The sequence below is a fragment of the Eublepharis macularius genome, chromosome 8 (genome assembly GCF_028583425.1).
Source record: "Eublepharis macularius isolate TG4126 chromosome 8, MPM_Emac_v1.0, whole genome shotgun sequence".
In the NCBI taxonomy this organism is placed as follows: Eukaryota; Metazoa; Chordata; class Lepidosauria; order Squamata; family Eublepharidae; genus Eublepharis; species Eublepharis macularius.
In genome coordinates this window covers 138,305,001-138,325,748 of record NC_072797.1, presented here as the reverse complement: position 1 = coordinate 138,325,748, position 20,748 = coordinate 138,305,001, and the positions used below count along the sequence as shown (strand labels likewise).

The window sequence follows — 20,748 nt, the reverse complement described above, 5'->3', positions numbered from 1 at the left end:
AGACAACCAACCCCTCCCTCCAAAGAGAAAACCCAATGAGTCAGTGGCTCTCCTAACAGTCTCCAGTCACAGCGGTCCAGAAGCACAGATCCAGAGTCACCAACCCAGTCAGTCAGTTCAGATGCAGGGCAGGCAGGCAGGCCAGCCAAGAGTCCCAGACCACCACAGAGACAGAGAATCCAGCAGGAAGTCTCAATGTGTCTCTCTAGGCCAGGGAAAAATGGAAGCTGACCAAAGGCCAAGCCTCCAATTTAAATCCCTACAGCATTTCAAAAAAGGCACTCTCCTTACAGAGAATGCCCACTGGCTGGAAGGAGAAATGCTGCAGGGATTGGGCACTCCTAACTCCCCCCTCCCTGTGATTATAAAAGACTCAGGAACCTCTGACTAAAAATAAATAAATAAATCGATCCTTGCAGCAAGGACCTAAGAGACTGCAGTTGAGGGTATTTTGACCTGCTTAGGTGATCTCTTTCCACTTTGTCCATGAGATGAGGAATAGGATCTCTGGGAGTAGTACTGCTGGGAGGGATATCTTGCCAAACAGTACATTTAATACTGATGGCTCTGGGAATGACACCTGGAAGGCTGTTGCCAATAGGTTGGTGCAGTGATCCCAGGTGCAGTCTGATGGTTTTTCTTCATCTGTAACAGTTTCATCAGTCCTCTCTGAGAACACAAGATTTCCCTCAAAAGGGAAGTCTTCAATTTTGTTGTGCTTGTCTTGTGGTAGTGCTGTTGAATGTAGCCAAGTGTGATGACACATTACGATGACAGAGGCCATAGTCCTAGCAGAACAGCCTGCTCCAAGTTTGGCTGTGGTCTTCTGCTACTTTGTGAGACAAAGAGGTTAGCCTTGAAGGACCCTAACAAAAGCACACCAATCCTCAGGTAAGTTCTGAAAGCAGGTTGTTGTGAGTCCTTCCCATTATGGTCTGATAGTTGGCAATCTTAAAATTTAGCGCCACAGAAGTACAGACCTTGCAGTCTAAGGCATCGATCCTCCCCTCCTTATCTCCTGGAGTAGATGGGGGCCCATTGCGGTATTTGGCCTGTACCTCCTCTGCCACCAGAAAGGAGGGTGGTGGATGAGTGAAAACGGATTCACAATCCTTTTGCTTAAGCTTATAATAGTTCTCAATTGATGCAGGTCTTTCCTATACCCCACGCACACTGTCCAGTAAAACTTCTACAGCAAGAAAGACAACAGAAGTTGGTGGGTCTGATTAGAGAGCCTGTGGCATTTTACTCTTAGGCTGTGGAGTAGAAGCAGAGATATCAAGTTCTAGAACCTTGGCCATTCTAATCATTTGTTTGAAGAAGAGCCAATAATCATTATTGGGAGAAGAAGATTTGGTGTCCCTTATTGTTTTCTCCGGGGATGGATCTGATGCCAATTCAGAGGTAAGGTTGTCATCATCAGAATCAGAAAATATGGTGGACAGGGCTTGGAAATGATGAGTTGGAATGGAAGAAGGTGCCAGAACCGAAGGAAGAACTGGAGCCACTGGAGGAGCTGGAACCGAGCATGGTGCCAAGGATGGCGATAGTTGGAATCACTTGAAGGATTGGTGAAGTGAGCAGGAGAAGGCATGACATATGGTGGCCATGGAATCAACTGCATCAGAACTGACTGTGGAGGCCAGCGTGAGACTGCTGTATATCTGATGGCTGTGTGGAATTCAGAACCAAGGCTAGGGCTAACATCAGATCTACTAGATTTTCTTGGCTGAACCAGTGCTCCCTCCTGTCAATAAAAGTATTGTACAAATTTTGTACCTTATTTTGTTTAGCCCAATTGGTAAAGGAGAACACGCTGAAGTTCAATGAGGAAGATAATCACAGGCCTTTATTGCTTACAAGCAAGGAAGAATAATAGTTACCAGGATAGAAGGCCCCTTGAACTGATCAGTTCTTCAGAACTGTGATACAATTGCATAGAGTTTTATACCTTTGGGTTAATGACAATATTGGGGACCCCATTGGTCCATACAAGTGACCACCCAATGACCTGGCGGTCTCACACTGGCAGAACAATTCTGGTCATCATTAACCATGCATACTTTTCAATTAACATCAGTTATCACTTCACAAGTATTGTTTGTAATTTCAAAGAACATCATCTTCTTCCCTTGTTACTTTCCCATCCATAGAGTTGTTATCAGCTCCTGCCCTATTGAAAGCGTATCGCTTGACAAGGGCGCTTTTATGATTATTAAGCAAACAATCTCTCATTTGTGTATATTGTGGGAGCAATCTCCCCTCTTCTGAAATATGTTTGATGCTATTCAAGCGCCCCATCTCTGGCGCCTTAATATCATGGGAGGAACTCCAGACCTTGGAGCTCTACTGATATCGAGAGCTGAAGCAAGCTCGTTTCTTTCTGCTGAGTTGTTTATGGCTCTCTTCCCCACCGTTCCCTGCATTCCAACTGTAACTTTCTCCTCTGGCCATCTGCCTCATTCTTCTGATCATAGTCCAGCTATTGTTCATTTGCCCCTCAAAGTACCTTTCTCTGGCCCCCTTCTTTGGCTAGTCTTTCTGCTCAATGCTACAGCTGCTTTAGCACAATTAAGCCCAATTAGCCTCCAAAGGGGGCTTCTCTCTACTAACCTACGATTATAGCATTATATATAGTCAGATATGTGTATATATGTTTCACTACTCAGTACCCTAGCCCAACATATGTGTGTGGGCAACTTTCTATCAAGTAACAGGTACTGCAGTACTTTCCCCTGTAGCATCGCCTGAGTGGCTTAGACTCTCTTTCTCTTACCCTTCACCTCAGTGTTCACCCTCTACCTTGCATAGTGAAAATACGATAAAAGCACATGAGAATACAGTAAAGGCACATGAAAATATCACAGCCCATTAAATTCACATCCCACAAAAGGAAGGATTACGAAGCCAAGAGGGAGTGCAAGGAGGGATCTCAGAGACCTCACCCTCTATGGCCTGAAAAGAGCCAGTTTGGTGTAGTGGCTAAGAGCGGCAGGACTCTAATCTGGAGAGCCGGGTTTGATTCCCCACTCCTCCACTTGATGCCAGCTGGGTGGCCTTGGGTCAGTCACAGCTCTCTCAGAGCTCTCTCAGCCCCACCCACCTCACAAGGTGATTGTTGTTGTGGGGATAATAATGGCATACTTGGTAAACCGCTCTGAGCGTGCTTTAAGTTGTCCTGAAGGGTGGAATATAAATTGAATGTTATTATTATTATATTATATAGAAATGGAGCTTGTGACTAAGGCTGGAGCAGGTTGATGACGTGCCTTACACCTCTTTAAGTGCTTTGTTGCGGTTTTTGCCTTCTTGGCTGGAGGCTCAGAGGCAAACCATTCTGAATGCGGCAGATCCGATGACTGGTGATGGCAATGGAACTGGTCGATGGGTAGGTGTCAGAACTGACAGAACTAGAGAGTGTGGTCTGGGTTGGTGCAAAGGGTGTGCCCTTGGAACCAAACTTGGTGGATTTGTTTGGGGAGCAGATTCCTGTGTGGCAGATGACTTGGCTGCCAGTTTATCAGAGCCCAAAAGGGCTTTCTCCCACAGAGAGGCCCTGTCTCTCCTGGACTCGGGGGTGATATGCTAGTAGTAGCGGCACCTGGAGATGCAACTCACCCAGGCACAGGAGGCATAAATCATGCTCATCAGTCTGGACCATTTTTGTATTACACTGCAAGCATTTTTTGAAAAGAGATTTGTGACGCTCTCTTTCCCAGACACTTTGAAACCAAAGAAACATTGAAGAAAGTATGACAAAAAGATATGACTTAGTGAAAGAAGAATCTCTTTCGACGGTGGCAAAAGAAGAACTGAGGGAACAGGGGCACTCCCCCTCTCAATGAGCATCGATTTGGCGGGAAATGACCCATGCATGTGTTGTGGGGGAGGGGTGCCCTCCACAGGCCTTTAGAGATGAAAAATCTTTCTCTGCAGCTGTCCTGCACCTGTGTAGTACCGTTGTGGGACTGCACAGAAGAATGATGATGAACATACGCTTATACTTAATGTTAACCATTCAAAATGATCACTCATTCCTTTGTCAATACTTTGCAGATCACTGCTGCCATAGATGCATCCTCAAGACCGCTTAATGCAAAATAGCATGCCTCGATGCGCCCCACACCTCCGATAACACTTATAAACCGGGTACCTGAAACATGTGGAAAGGGTGATGAACAACTGTATGTAAGAAATGGGGTGTGTATGTGTTTATTATTTCAGGTTGATGATAAGTTCACACTGACCTTGTATGAATGTGCTGCATTTATTGCACCACCACAGAATAAGCCTACTCCTTTGCATTCCATATTGATTAATTTAATTTGGAAACTTTAACATCACCACTCTACCCCAATTCAAACCATCACTATACTAATTTTCATTTTAACAGAGTATTATACACACTGAAGTATGCACGTGCATATACATACACACAAAAACTGAAGGTAATAGTTATCGGATCAAATAAACATTTCCTACAAAGTATATTGAGTTTAAAAGGATAAGAGGCTTTGTACTTTAAAAGTTTTATTTTTTTTAAAAAAAAGGAGCAGGGCTCCAAAAACAGAGGAAGGGTGCCTAAAGAAATGAAAGATGTTTCATTACCTAGTTCTTTACAGAAATACTCCTCTCATATGGTATCCAACTGATTAGTTGTTAGGTCCTCTACTATCATGGGTCAGAAAGAGGCATGCTACAGCTATATATATTCCCTAATTCAAAAAGCAAATTGAAGACTTTCTCTAGTTTCGATGAACACGTAATCCTTTTGCAAGTTTCTCCACTTGCATTGACACAAGAGAGCAATCTCAGGATCTTAAGAGCTAATTTTTCATTGCAGCAACTCTTAAAACTAAGATATCAATTTATTAACGAATCTGAGCAATGTGTTTGTTTATGGTCAGGAAAACATCATTTTTGAACATGGCACAGGATAGAATGTATATGCGAAGTCTGAATGAAATTTCTCTTACCCTCTGACTATAATTGTTGGTAAATTAAGGGGTGTTTGTGCGTGTGAGAGAGTGAAAGGCTGTATTCAAACACTTCCTTTCCCAACATTTTTCTCTTTTGCCTGCTTTCATTTGCAACACCCCCTTCCCAGCCCAAGCATGACACTTATTATTTGAAACCAAGAGAACTCTCATCTCCCTAATGGTTCAAACCATTTAACTGTAAACACTTACAATATATAAAATTGGCTGAAACATCAAATGTTTCACATGTGGGGAAAGCAGTCCATTCCTACTGACCATCATAGAAAGCAGAATAGCGTGAGCAACTGGGGACTGGAAATCCAACATCTGAAAGTTAAGATACATATAATCTTAAGCATAATTACTCAGACATGTCCCCTTGAATCAAGAAACAGCTAATAAACATCGTAGCACTGAACGGAAAGCCAACTGGCTACCTGCCTTCCAAGTGACAAAGCATAGCTAATTAAATTTGCCCCTTAGCCAATTTAGAGAATGCTGCCACATAGGGTTGCTCACTTCCAGGCGGAGACAGGAGTTCTCCTGGAATTACAACTGGTCTCCAGACTGTAGAGATCATTTCCCTTGGAGAAGATGGCAGCTTCGAAGGGTGAACTTCATAACATCCCCGTTGAGCTCCCTCTCTTCCTCAATCTCTGCCCTCCCCAGGTTCCACCATCAAATTGCCAGGAATTACCCAACCTGGAGAAATTCCCACAGAATTCGGTTCAAATTGCACAGAGATCTGCCTGGTCATCCATCTCTCATTTCTGCAAATTTCAGATGAAGCGTGCACAGCAATGTAGCACTGAACGGAAAGCCAACTGGCTACCTGCCTTCCAAGTGACAAAGCATAGCTAATTAAATTTGCCCCTTAGCCAATTTAGAGAATGCTGCCACATAGGGTTGCTCATTTCCAGGCGGAAGTGCAAAAACAATGTTTTTTTTAAAAACACATTTAATTATCAGTCTCTCTCTCCCCCCCTCTCTTTTTCTCCCCCTTTCATTCTTTGTTATATACTTCCTCCTTGCTTTCATCTTGTTTTCCTCCTCCTGTGGGCTTGGAGAAACAGAGAGAAAACAGAGTTGCACTTAACTGTAACTGCTGTTCATCTAGGCCTTCGTGCAGGTACACATTGCACTTGCACAGGACAGCTGCTTGGAACAGGATTTCTTTAGCTTTTAGGCTATTTGGGGGGGACCTCCCCTGCAGACCACTCCAAATTGGTTTTTCCCACTGAAAACAGTCACCTGGTGGAGGAGGTCGCCCCCTCCTTCGCTCAGTTCTCCAGTCCCATCATGAGTCCCCTTTATTAATCTATGGAGAGTTCACAGAGGGCAGGAGGGAGGGAATGTGTGTCTGAACAAAGACCTAGATAAACAACAGTTACAGGTAAGTGCAACTCTGTTTTCATCTATGGTCTTCAGTGCAGTCCCACATTGGGAGAATAACAAGCTACTCATGAGGGCGGTGGGGTGATGCTCTCAAGCGAGTAACAACTGTACCACTGCCTGCCCCACTGCAGTCTCTTTCTGTGAGTTGTCATCTACTGCATAGTGCTTTATGAAGGTCTCCTCGGATGACCGTGATGCTGCTCTGCAGACATCTTCCAATGGAACTCCTTGCAGGAATGCTGCTGAAGCTGCTTGTCCACGCGCTGAACGCGCCTTCACATTGAATGGACATGGAACTTCTGCCAGTTTGTATCCTAACCTAATGGCTGACACCACCCACTGTGACAAATAAAAAATGTTTGGCTTTGCCTGAATGATTTTGTCCTGTCTAACGTACTTTGTAATCTGTTCTGAGTGGGTGTTAAGTTGTCCTGAAGGGCAGCATATAAATCAAATGTTGTTTTGTTTTTGTTGTCTTCTAACATCTAAAGTGTGAAGTGTGTGTTCTCTTTGTGAGGTAGAGTTGGGAAAGAATACTGGGAGGGGTAAGCTCTGGGATACATGAAACCTAGAAACCACCTTAGGTAAGAATTGGAGACTAGTATGCATAACCACCTTACCAGGGAAGATCTGTAAGAAGGGTGGATCTACCCTCAGTGTTTGCAGTTTGCTAACCCTTCTTGCAGAAGTTACTGCCACAAGAAAAGCCATTTCAGCTGAAAGCAGGGCCAGACTACATGTTGCCAATGACTTGAATGGTTTCAGCATCAAACTAGACAACACTAGTGACAGGGACCACTGTGGGACCACCTGAGCTCTTGGTGGATAAAGGTTATATAGGTCCTTCAAGAACAACTTTGATAAAAAATGGGAAAAAATCGTTTTGCCATCTATATTGTCGTGGAACATTGATATTGCTGCTAGATGAACTTTAATAGATGACAATGACAGGCCAGACCTCATACCCTTCGCCTCTGCCCAAAGCACAAACTTGTTCCACTTCAGGGTATATGATTTCCTCGTCAAAGGTCTGTGCACATTTAGAATGATATTTGCAACTGCATCTGAGAATCTCATAATCAATGCTCTAGGAACCAAGCAGTTAAGTGCAATCTGTCCAGATCATGATGCAGTATCCGGCCAAAGTGAAGGAGATCTCGTACTACGGGGAGATGTATGTAGTTTCCTTTGGCTATTCTCTTCACTGGAACCACAGCTGATGTGGCCAAAGCGGGACTATTAGTATACATACGGTCTGATCTGATTGAATTTTGCAAATTGTCCTCCGACTCAGTGGGATTGGGGGAAAGGCATGAAATGGCCCTCCTGTCCACCTTGTCTGGAAAGCATCTCCCAGTGAGTCCCTGCCAACGCCCCTTCTGGAACAAAACTGAGGAGCCTTTGTATTTTATTCCGTGGCAAAAAGATCTATGTCTGGTGACCCCCACTTCTTGAAGATCTCCTGTGCATATCTGTCGTTCAGGACCCATTCATGATGGGCGTTCCCTAACCTGCTGAGGTAATCTGCCTCGTTGTTTTGGGACCCAGCTATATGTACGGCTGAAACTGTAATACCCCAGGAAATAGCCCAATCCCGTAAATGGATGGCCTCTAAACAAAGTTTCTTCGAAGCTGTACCACCTTGTTTGTTTATGTAATGAACTGTTATGTTGTCTGAAAGAACCTGGTCTCTTTTCTTGGACAATATATCTGCAAGTGAGTTAAGGGTGTAATACACTGCTCTTAATTCTAGGAAATTAATGTGACACTCTTTCTCAGTGTCCAACCAAACACTATTAACAGATACTTCTTCACAGTGACCACTCCATCCTTCTAGGGATAAGTCTGTAGTCAGAGTGACCTCATGAATAGGTAACCTGAAACAAACTCCTTCAGAGAGATTCTTTACATTTGTCTATCTATGTAGGGAGTGTAAAATCCGTCTGGGGATAGAAAGTCTAGTTTGGGGGGTTTGTTCCTGAGGACAAAATCGTCTGATGAACCATAATTGTAATTGTCTCATTCTTGGACAAGCAAATGTACAACTGAAGTCGTAAAATAGCAAAGAGTCCAGCAGCACCTTTAAGACTAACCAACTTTATTGTAGCATAAGCTTTTGAGAACCACAGCTCTCTTTGTCAGATGCAGCTGTAGCTCTTGAAAGCTTATGTTATAATAAAGTTGGTTAGTCTTAAAGGTGCTACTGAACTCTTTGCTATTTTGCTACTGCAGACTAACATGGCTAACTCCTCTGGATCAACTGCAGTCGTGGACGCCATAAGGCCCAATAGAATTTGAACTGGATGGGCTGACTGAAAACGTTTCTTTAGGAAACCGAGAGCTAGACTCCTTAATTTAGTACAGTGAACTGCAGGCAAAAACGCCTTGTTTGCAGTAGAATCTAAAGTGGCCCCAATGAACTTCAACATTCTGCAAGGTGCCAAGTTAAATTATTTCTCATTCCTGTAAGGAGTCCCAACTCTTTACAGGTGCTCAACACTAGGGTTATATGAGATCTTAACTCTTCTGGGGAGTGTGCCATAAGCAACCAATCATCTAAATATGGCTAAGTGGCACACCCCAACGTTCTAAGGTGTGTCACTACCACGGCTATGTACTTGGTAAAAACCCTTGGGGCAGAAGCCAAACCAAAGGGCAGTGCCATGTACTGGAATACCCGATCATGGAACACAAACTGAAGGTATCACCTGTGTTCCTGATAGATAGGGATGTGAAAGTAGGCATCCTGTAAATCCAAGACTGCTAACCACATATCATGGGATAGCATGTTAATGACCCAAGGTAAGGTGACCATCCTTAATTTTGATACTATCCGGTAGTCGTTAAGGTCCCGTAGGACTAGTACGGGTCTTTTTCCTCCATCTTTCTTATCAACTAAAAAGAATCAGGAGAAAAAACCAAACTGATTATAAGATGTTGATACCTCCTGAAGAGCTCCTTTACCCAATAATAAAAGGATTTCTCCTTGATGCTCTGGCAGTACATTCACGGGGGCTTGCCCAGACAAGTAAGTAGGAGGCAAACTGTTAAACTTCAACCTGTAATCACTGTTAATAATTGACACTATCATTAGTAATGAACTCCCAATAATGTGAAAATTGTGATAATCTGCATAGGAACAGCTTTGGAGCTGATACAGACTGACTCTCTAGTCATAATTGCTCCCTTCGACCCTGAGAGGGTTCTTTTTGGGGTTGAGCCATAGATTTTGATTTCCCTGTCAACCTTCTCCTAGACTGGTTAGAATTGGGATACTGTGGGTGATATGGATACTGTGTTCTGTAGGGCTGGAAGATTGGGGTAGGATGCCATAGGATTTCGATCCTCCTTCTTGGCCAAATGTTCATCCATTTTCTCTGAAAACAAAGTATTTACTTCAAATGGCATGTCTTCAATCTTACTCTTGGTGTCAAAGGGCAAAGCTGTAGCGTGACGCCACACGTGTCTCTGTAAGGCCGCTGCTGTGTTCAAGCCTCTGGCTGAAACATCCAAAATGTGTCTGCTTGTGTTAATCTGTTGTTTTGAAAGGATGATAACTTCATCCTGGATCAACTGTGCAAGAGTTTTTTTTATCATCCGGCAGGGCATCCAGAAGTGGCCATTTTCTGCCACAAGATTTGGTAGCCATTCATAATGGCAAAAAAGTTGGCCATCTTAATAATGAGGGATGAACTGGAATACAACTTCCTACCAACCGTATCCAGTTTCTTGCCTTCCTTGTCAGCTGGGGTGGAGAAGCTCCTCTGCCTTTGTTTTGCCTGTAACTCCTCCGCAATCATGGATGAAGCCAGTGGGTGGCTGAACAGGTAGGGACATTTATCCTTCTTCACTTTGTAAAGAGCCCCTTCATTCTTTGAATGATTGGAGTGGAGACAGGTCTCTGTCTTAGCTCATCTATAATTTCTACAAACCCTTCTATCATGGGAAAGGCTACAACCTCCGGAGTATCTGCATAGATGTGCTTTAAGATGTTATCTGTTGCCTTCGGCTGTAGTGCTGAGACATCTATCTCAAGCGACTTCACCACACGCAGCATTTGTTCTACATATAGCTTGTAGTCAACGGTTGGTGACCTATGATCTGACTCACCAACTGCCTCCTCTAGGGCCAGTTCTGAAGTGCAGCTAGGGCTCCATCTCAAACCAAAGAGTTCCGCATCTGATTCCAAGTCGGTTCCGCCCTTTGATGTTGATGGGAATACTGAAGGGTGCCATGTCGGATCTGACCTATGTACTGACCGAGAAGAGCCTGCAGCCGAACACGGGCATGTCGGATAACACTCCCAGTCCCGTGGGTAACTGGGCGAAGGGTAGGGAGGTTACCACGGTGCTCTGAAGTATTGATGATGAGGTCCTTCTTTTGAGCTCGAATGCCTTCTCTGGTAAGCTTCTCCTGTCTTATCACTCCTATTGTCCAAAATGGAGAGATGGAATATGACCTCCTAACCAGCAGAAGCATTAAGGGCGGCTGCTCTTCTTGATCCAATCGTTAGTCCGGTTCCAATGGGATGTCTCGCTGCCGAGCTTTGTTCTTACTCTTGTCCTTATGTTTCCGTTTTGGAGGTTTGCTAGCACCTGTATCAGCTCCGGCTGGAATTGGATATGCTGACACTCTGCTCCAAGGAGCAGATCTATCACTCTCTGCCAAGATCACCCTGGCCAATGATCATCTTAATGCCATAGTATCCCAGGATTGGGAGGTTGGTTGACTCCGAGCCTTTGGGACCAAAGGGTCTGTCATCAACTCTGTGGGTCCTAGAACCAACGCTCCTGCCATCTCCACCAGGAGTGGTGCACTCCTCGCATTTTTTGAAGAGGGATTTGTCCGCCATCCGCCCCATTATTTATTTGGACTCCCCCCCCCCCATTTATCATCCTGGTTTCCCAAAGAATTCAAGGGTGTACACAGCAATTATCCTCAATTATTCTGTGACTGAAGTTAGGCTGAGACATACAAGTAGCTAGCAGTACAATCCTAAACACAGTTATACGCATGTCCATGGAAGTCAATGGGTTTAGAAGGGTGTAACTCTGCCTTGGATTGTCCTATAGGTTTTTCTCACCCAGTAGGCTTTGTGGCTGAGAAAGCATTCTCGGATGGTGTACTGAGAACACTCCTACTCCATCGCAACCTGTGTTTTAATGGAAGGCAATGTAAAACAATATGATCGAGGTGGCCAGGTCAGCCATGTCGAGGTAAGAAGCCATTTTCCAGGCTAAGGAGAGGTTGTAGAAAGCATTTTTTGAAGCTGCCTTAACTTGTTTTTCTAGTAATAGCCCTAGATCCAGTATAATACGAACCCCAGAGGACTCTTTGTTCCAGTGAGAAACTTCTGTTAAAGGTCCCTGGCCCCAGGGAAGCCCGCCTGGCATCGGCCAGGGCCAGGGCCTTTTCCGTCCTGGCCCCAGCCTGGTAGAACGCTCTGTCTGATGAGACCAAGGCCCGGCAAGACTTGCTATCCTTTCGCCAGGCCTGCAAGACGGAGCTGTTCCGCCAGGTATATGAGCGGTGCTAGGCGGAGCCCCCCTGGCCGGTTAATGGTGGATTGGGCCCTCCCCACCAAAAATACCCCCCATTTAAATCATCTTTTTACTACGAAGATGCTCTGGAGATGATTTAGTCTGGTTAGTTGTGCTGCTATGTTCATGTTTATACATATTTTAACTTGTGCAGTAATTCTGGATGTTTTTATGGTTACTAATTTATAATAATTGTTTTATATATTTTAACTGTATGTGTCTGTAATCCACCCTGAGCCTGCTGGAAATGTGGGGACGGTGGAATATAAATTGAAAATGAATGAATGAATGAATGAATGAATGAATGAATGAATGAATGAATGAAAATAATCCCAAGGATCTTAACTGAGTCTGCAAGGGTCAGACAAACTCCATCGAAAGTTGCATGACAAGCATTAATTTGCAATATTAGGATGTCTTACTACGCAATGCACAACTTAGTTAAGTTGAAGTAACCAGATTTAAGATGATTGTGCCCCATTACATGTACAGGGAGCCAGCTGCACTGGCTCCTAGTGGAGTTACAGGTCAGGTTCAAGGTTCTAGTTTTGACTTTTAAGGCCCTTAGCGGACAGGGACTGACATACCTACAGGACTGCCTCTTGCCCTATACTTCCCGGAGGCTGCTTTGATCAGCAGACAAACAACTACTGGTGATCCCTGGCCCCCAAGGAGATTTGCCTTGCTCAACCAGGACTTTTTTGGTCCTGGCACCTACCTGGTAGAACTCTCTGTCTGAGGAGACCCGGTCTCAACAAGATTTGCTATCATTTCGCTGGGCCTGAAAGATGGAGATGTTCCGCCAGGCTTATGGGGATTGAGGTGGACTGATCATCCAACCAGCCCATCCCAGTTGGGGGGGGGGATATGTGCCCAACCCTACACTTGTTGAGTTTTAACTGCCCTGCCCTGTGTGCTCAAGGTGCTACGTAGGGTGCAAATCTGAGGTTCCTTGTTTCTGTTTAAATGCTTTACTTCCATGATTGCTACCAATGTTTTTAATTGTTTTAACTGTTTATTTGTATCTATGTACTTATGATGTAAACCTGCTCAGAGCCCGCTTACAGGGACAGCAGATTACAAATTAACAAACCAACCAACCAACCAATAAATAAATAAATAATGAGACTATCTCCATTTAAATTCCGATACCAAATGCCACTAGATTATGGACAGGAGTGTTAATGGGGAATGCTTTCTTTGTATTTGCAAAGAAAGAGATTTTCAGATACTAAACAAAGTAGTATTATTTTAAATGAATCTGGAAATCTTCAAAAATTACTTTTCCTAGGGAAAGTTTCAGATTCACAACACACTCCTAAGTAGAGTTATAGTTTTCTAAGCCTACTGACTTCAGTGGACTTAAAAGGGTGTAATTCTGTTTAGGACTGCACTGTCAGACATTGCCTTAGTAACTATTTCAGAAAACTGACTATTATTTGGTGTTGCGGGACTATAAAACCCACTGAGCTATCAATGTCAGATTGTCAAAAAGAATATTGTCCTGGAAGAATGCTTTGTGGATCAATCTGCTTAACCAATATCTTTTGAAAATGGGAGCTAAGTCTATTTTTGGAAATTTCAGCTGTTAACTGGCATATCTGAAACAAATTGTTTTGTTTAGTAATTCTAAGTAATTACAGAGTAACCATATGAATAACTAAAAAAAATGAATGGATTACTTAGGTGACTGAAACAGATACAGATGTTTTGGACAAAGTTTTTGCAAAAATCTTAGATAGTCAGTATCTTATTTCAACTATTATGACTGTTTTGCAACAAATGTTCCTTCTGGAATTTGTGATTGTCTGATCAACCTTACCTCCTCCAATTTAAACTCTATTCTTGTAACAGGCAGTGCTAGCTAAATTAGTCTAGAACTTAGATTTTATATTTTTTTAATTTGTTAATCATGTGTTAAGTCAAGGAGGAAAGTCCACAATTTACAGAAAACATCAGTATCCTATAATATACAATAATCCACATATATACATCACTTAGATTAGATTAGGAACCATAAATGTGAAATCCATCCAAATGCACACTGGAATGTCCATACTGTGTATGCACATTATAGTTTTTTGGTGGGATAAAGATTCAAATGTGCAGTCTATCTACATTCTATATAGTCCTGCGTAAATGCCTTTTAAATAACAATATTGCCTGTAAAGCATTATTACTACAATTAAATTTAAGTTGTAAGCTTCTAGTAGAGTCCACATTAGTCTGTTGAAGCAAAGAAAAGACCAAGAGTCTTGACTTATTTTAAAAAATGTATTATAACATGAACTTCGAGGATTTCAGCCTATCAGATGCATGTTGAACCTGTAGCCCAATTTGCTAAGTTTCAGGAACTATAAAATACACAGAAATGGCCAACATATGTAATCATTACCCACACTGAGAATTTCGCTCCTCAATAGCCTGGCATTGTACTAGTCCATTCCAAAATGCTTAAGAAATGGCTTTGCATTATGTGAATAAGCAACTAGCAGCAGTGCCTATTCATATTTTGCCTAATGTTATATTGTTTTGTAGTAGTGCAAACTGGCAAATATTTAAACACACCAACTTCCCCCCCCCCCACATGAAGACAGTGTTACTTTGCCTTCTAGATACTGCGGGGGGGGGGGATGGGATAAATTATCATTTAACAATCTAATCCCATATATTAAGATACTTCAGCTTTACCAGTTGCAACATGAGTTAAGTGCCCTTCACCTACCCTCCCTTCCCAATACCTTTTAATCAAAAGCTATTCTCTCATGAGTGTATGTGTGTGTGTGTGAAAGAAAACTACAGAGAAATAATTCCATACTTGATAAACAAAGTTTTTTTTAAAAAAAATTGGCATCATTAATACATCTATAAAGTTCTAACAACAGTTACAAAGACATTTGCAAAATGCAAGCCAATGCCTTACCAGGAAATAAAAGCAAGTTTTACAGTGGTTCCCCCCACCCCCAAATCTAACAAACTTTTTAAGGTCCCTCACACACACACATGCATGTAAACACACAATGAGAAGGAGGATTTAGAATTAGGGATTATTTTGGAATCTGTTTTTACTTTTTAGTTAACAGGATTATTTTTCACATAACAATTTTAGTTACCCTAAAAGTTACATTTTCTCTTTAAATTTAACTATCAACGTAAAGGTGACTCCATTTTGAAACGTATGTTAATTTGTCAGAATCAGAGCACAGGTGCCTTAGAATAAGCATGTTACTTCCCATTATACAGAACAAAATGATATGCGTACTTTAAATTAAGCCTAAACTGCACCCAATGAAAACTATCCAACTGAAAAGTTCTGAGCACTGCAATACACCATATTCACACAACTTGGGAGTCTTTAAATCAGCTCAACAACTCAGTGGGACTTTTTCCCTGAGTACAGAACTAGATGAAAAGACAGAAGAATGCTGTATATATGAAGTATGAACAAAGCTAGACAGAACAACACTGCTATTTTAAAAATTCCTTCAACGTAAGTCTTCCTAGGCCATCCTTTGGTAAACACTGGCACAATATAACAACAATTATAAGACTCGTATGTCCAAATGTCTTCGTTCTGGCATTGGTGTTATAAGGAACCAATCTCTTTGAATAATTCAGCCCAAAAGCCAAATCTTCCACCTTCTGCAGCAACTCTGTGGACAACTGTCAAGTTTCTTCCTCTGAAATCTAGGGTTATTTTTGGTATACTGTATGGGCAGTTTTATATATTTTAAGCAGCTCTTTTCTTTCTAACCATGTCTTCACGAAGACATAAAAGGACGGCTGCTTGCATTTTTATTTCGGCGGGGGGGGGGGGGGAGTGGTAGGCCAGGCAGAATTTTCATAATGGTACACAAAGAAATACAACCGCAAAATTCAAGCACAAAAGATGTTTTGTGCCTTCATTTCTTTTACATGCCTTCATTTCTGTTACATATGCATATCACAGCAGTAAATTACTAGTTCACGTTTTTATATAAGTAAATTAAAAGTAAGATTAACAAACTGTCAAAAAGCATGTTAAATGATGGTAGCTAAAGAAATTCTGATGGTTGTAAAACTCTGTTGGTGGCCATCTTGGTGCAAGGGGTTTTAATATAAATGAGAAGAGTGATTGCAGCAGATGGGGGGGCGGGGAGCCTTATTGCTTGCAATGAGCAAAGAAATGGGAGAAATTATCATCCCCTGAAGGAAAAGCATTACATCTACAAAAAAGCAGGTAAAAAATACCTACAAAAATAATTGACTTCTCCTTTTACAAAGTTTCATCTTGTTTTGCATATGTTCTGAAGTCCAGAATATCTGAACAATAATTATAATCCTATTATACGCAGTACACATTTTAAGCCAGGGTAATGTTTTTTGGATATGGAGTAGTAAATGGGTACTTTATACTGTAAGTCATTCTAAAGGACATGGAAATTTACCCCCGCCCAAAAGACAGGCAGTTTTCTGCTTATATAGCAGAAAACATATAGAGCATGTTTCATCTGATGTCTACCATACACGTGGCACCCTATTACATATGAAATCTCAGTTTAGCATAATTTGATGATGGCTCATTTCAATGAACATACCATACATATTTAGGCACCATACATATTTTTAGCCATTCCCTGTCCAATACAACATATTCTGTGGTTTTCATATTCACAGAGAAATGCATGCATATATACTTAAAGATTTTAGAGCCGACAGACAATATTAGAGATTGCTGACTTTATAATATGCATTAATTTTAGTGCTACAGCTACAGAGAGCCATTCTGTTTGACCACAAATTCCATCTCTCTCTGAAATACTGTACCTATTGCTTCATGATCAACAGAAACTGAAAAAATAAGGAACTGCTCTCGGAAGTGATGCCTTATTATAAGGAGCACAGATTTTTCTTTCAAACTTTGCTATATTTACAATGGGATTTTACACTAGGTGTTAGGTTCCCAAGTAATTCACTGCACCATACATCCTTGGCTAAGAAATTAAAGCAGTCAGCATGTAAAGACCATACTGACAAGACAGATACCAAGACGTGCATTTAGCAGATAAAAATTCCCTACTCCACACCCCAATTTAAAGGGAGAAATAATTGCAGGAAATTTTAATGGCAATGACATTAAAATATTTGAATAAGACCTTACAATTAAACAATCCTAAAAATACTAATACTAATTAGGACCTAAACAAAGCTTTTCCTGATTACAAGAGCAGATAAAGCCTATATCAGAAAAAAGATATGGCTGAAATCTAAAGTACCAAATCTGCACAAGATTTTCCAGCTCTCCCTTTCTGACAGCCCCACAATGCCTTATGAAACCTTCCGGTTTAGGGCTCCTCTACAAGACCCCATGAAATGTAAGGAGCTATTGCTGGAACGGAAAAAAAACCAAAAATCCACAGCCCTTTGTATACACAGAGTTCCTCTGGATCACAGCCAAGGTGTCCTTCTAAACTGTACCTAGTGCCAACCATTTACTAATAATGGACATAACAGACATGGGGAAATAATCTCCACCTGCAACAATAAAGCCACAAGGATTCAAATCTTACATCCTCGTATAAATTAGCCTAAAACAAGAGTGCGCACATTCCTCCCTAAAATCAATATACTCAGAGCAAAAGGGTCAGAGCAGTCAAGGAGCTACTTATTCAGGAGAAACTGAGCTAGGCCCCATCTGCCCAATGAAAAATGCAGTATGGATAGATGGGCAACTCAAAGTGTAAATTATCTTAAACTGAACTTTTAACAATGCACAAGTTATAAACCAAATGCAGAAATGGTTGGAAAATGACCTATTTCTGTATGGAATTACTGAAGTAGTAAGCACATTTATTACAAATATGAATAAAAGAATGAATTATGACTTCAAGGTCAAGCATCAAACACGGGAAAAACTGATTTCTTGATTGGAAACAGAATCTTTCAATATTAACATAATGCCAGAAACAAACCAACCTCCTCCCTCTCTTCCTCACTGAAATGACTCTGGATTTCTGGAATCTTTGATGTAGCGTATGTCAGAGCTCAGTTTATCTTTGGGAACACACAATATTTTGATTTACAATACATAAACTAGCTGTATTCACAATCTATTTACTAAGGGAAAGCTATGCAATTACTGGTTTTGTGTAGGAGGTGAAACAAAGATTATTAGCCATACAGTATTTTTAAACAGCTTTATGATGTTAATTGTGTTTTATTTATTTGTTAATTCATAAAATGATTTCTTTGACACTTGTATTGGCTGAATCCTAGAATGCTGTTATGACAAAGAATTAAATTATATCAACACAAGAAACATTTATTTGCAAAGCACAAAGATTTCTTACTCTCTCTAGCCCTTACTTTATAGCATTTACCACCATTATGGCAGCATAACTGGATTCATAAAAGCTACAGCTAATATAATGACAATAGGTTTCTTCAAAGATCTAACAGTTTAAGATATATCAAACATAAGCAATCCCTAGATCCAACCCCAAAATAACAAGCAATGTTATTTACACATCATTATCTGCACAGAGGCAACGATTTGAGTGTAATAAATACAAGGAGTCAATAGATGGCACCCCATCTCTTAGTAAAGGGACAAATCAGGAATAAAATCACCAAAAATCTGAGAAGTGATAAATACTGTGTTATGTTGATCTGTACAAGCATTCACAACGATTAATTAGGGACATCTTGCTTATGCATGAGAAATTAACCACACATTTTCTATAACCCTTTGACAAACATGCATAATAAGAGGGATTAAAAGATAATCCACATGGTATAGGTTTGTGTGATATAAAAATGTTCTGCTTAAGCAAATTTGATATATACTTTGGATTCTCTTTCATTAAGAGACATTACAACTAGGTTAAACTGAACTTGGAGGCAAGTGTGTAATAACTGTTTTATCATTAATTCAAGTACAATACTAATCTATGTTTGTGTATTCTTTCACCTTTTTTGTAATGACTAATATACAAATGACATTTAGTATTTTTAATTCTTGGGTTTGGTCTACCTTTGAGTTACATCAAGAAGTGTCCTGCTTTATCCTAACATCATATGGTATCATGAGGTAGTACCTATGAAAATATAACTCACATTGATAGAAAAATTAGAAATGGGGACGGGGGGCGGTTAAGTAGTTTAGGTAGATTTAAAAAAAAAACAAGACAGTAATCAGGAAACTCTTTTACTGCTTTATAAGAAGATTTGCTAACATATTAAGAGACAAATACAGTCACCAATATGGGTATCAACACAAAAGGTCCTACAGAAAACACTGTCCCAACTTAATGGGATCCTGGATAATCTTTTTAGCTGACCAGGTAGTACAGAAATGTAAGAGGGTTCATATAAAATGATAACACTGTAAAATTATTCTTGTAATAAGCTCTATGAAGCAACTTTCAAAGTCCTTTATAAGAACCATTTTTTCTATAAACTGATAGCCAACAGTGGGCTAAATACAATATACTTTGAAATATTTATCCAAGTTATTTCTCTATATTAAATCTCTATTTGAATGAAATACTATGACACAGTTTCCTAAAACACAACGTTCCTAAAACACAATCATACAACAAAGACTTTTCATGTTTCTTCTGGCAGCCAAAGGTATTTGAAAAAGAAAGGGAGTATTTTAAAACTGTGTGTTTGAAATCAACAGTACAGATGCCACCAAACTTCAACATTTTACAAAAGAGAAAACATGAACATCATAATATTCTAAAATGCCAGTAGGATTATATTTGAATGCACTTTATACCTGTATGTCCTTAAAGAAATGAAAATATATAGCCTACTATCAAGTATGAACGTTACCAGAGTTTGTTGTTTGAGTTTATGTTATTTCTTAGAAGCAATTCAAAGTTCTCATGAGCAACTTAAACTCTAATTTCTTATAACTATATGGTAAGGCCAAATATAAATCTTGCATAAAGTTTGTAGAATAGAACATTAAACACTGCCCTTAAGCCAGCTAAAGTGAAGTTCTGTTTTTCTATTAATGTTCCCTGGCGCTTTGCAAACAAAGTAGAGTAGGAAGACTGGAGTTTATTTATTGAGCAGTTATTAAAAGTAAAGCCTCCTAAACAAGGTCCAATCCGTTTCTTTATTAAGCGACATCCCATTTCTAACCATCACATCCTATTTGCTATAATGCTGAATCAAAGTCAAAGTCATTTCCTTGGAAAAGGGGAAGGCAGAAAGAATAATTTTTGGAAAGGTAAAAGTTAGCAATAGTGCTGTTGGGTACTTCTGTAAGGCATCTCAGTATATTATTACTCTACTTATGAACTGCTGATGAAATTATGGGCAGCAAAAGTGACGTGATGGTATCACAGAATGATTTCCATTATACAAACTGTTTTCAAAGAGTGCTGGAAAAAAAACCCAAGAGTATATTCATGTATTCTTCAGTTCAAAAACTCTTCAGGTATTTATTATCTTCCTTCACAAGATTCTTGTCTATATTTTATGGTCAGCAGTCCACAGAAGAGTAAATAGGCTGGGTGTAGAAGAAAATAAAAAAGGAGTTTCTACTTACTGTTAGGTGATACTGCCTCCATATTTCTGGGCAAGCCTGGAAAATAAAAATATTGATCAGCTGTGAGCATGAAACAAGGTGCTTTACAGCCTGTTGGTTTTGGCATAACACAGTATCCACCGGTGTCGGTCACAGGAAAATAAGAAGCTTAACTGAAAGGGTCTGCATTTCAGCTTCAAAAACCTGGCTAGACAGTTTAATTGAATTTTACACTGGTTTAACACACTCCTTGCCATTGTCAGAAAGCCAGCAACAGTTTCTCTCTCCCTTTCTTTTGCTAAAGTTTAGAAGT

General features: G+C 40.7%; 1 protein-coding gene across 1 annotated transcript in view; it reads right to left on the bottom strand.

Annotated features, from left to right (window-relative positions):
* The window catches only part of ZCCHC7 (zinc finger CCHC-type containing 7), a 292,686-nt gene that overhangs the window by 79,799 nt on the left and 192,139 nt on the right, over window positions 1-20,748 (bottom strand). The window contains exon 6 of the mRNA XM_054987272.1: window positions 20,457-20,492. Coding sequence (XP_054843247.1) covers window positions 20,457-20,492 — 36 coding nt within the window. The remainder of the gene's footprint in view (window positions 1-20,456; window positions 20,493-20,748) is intronic.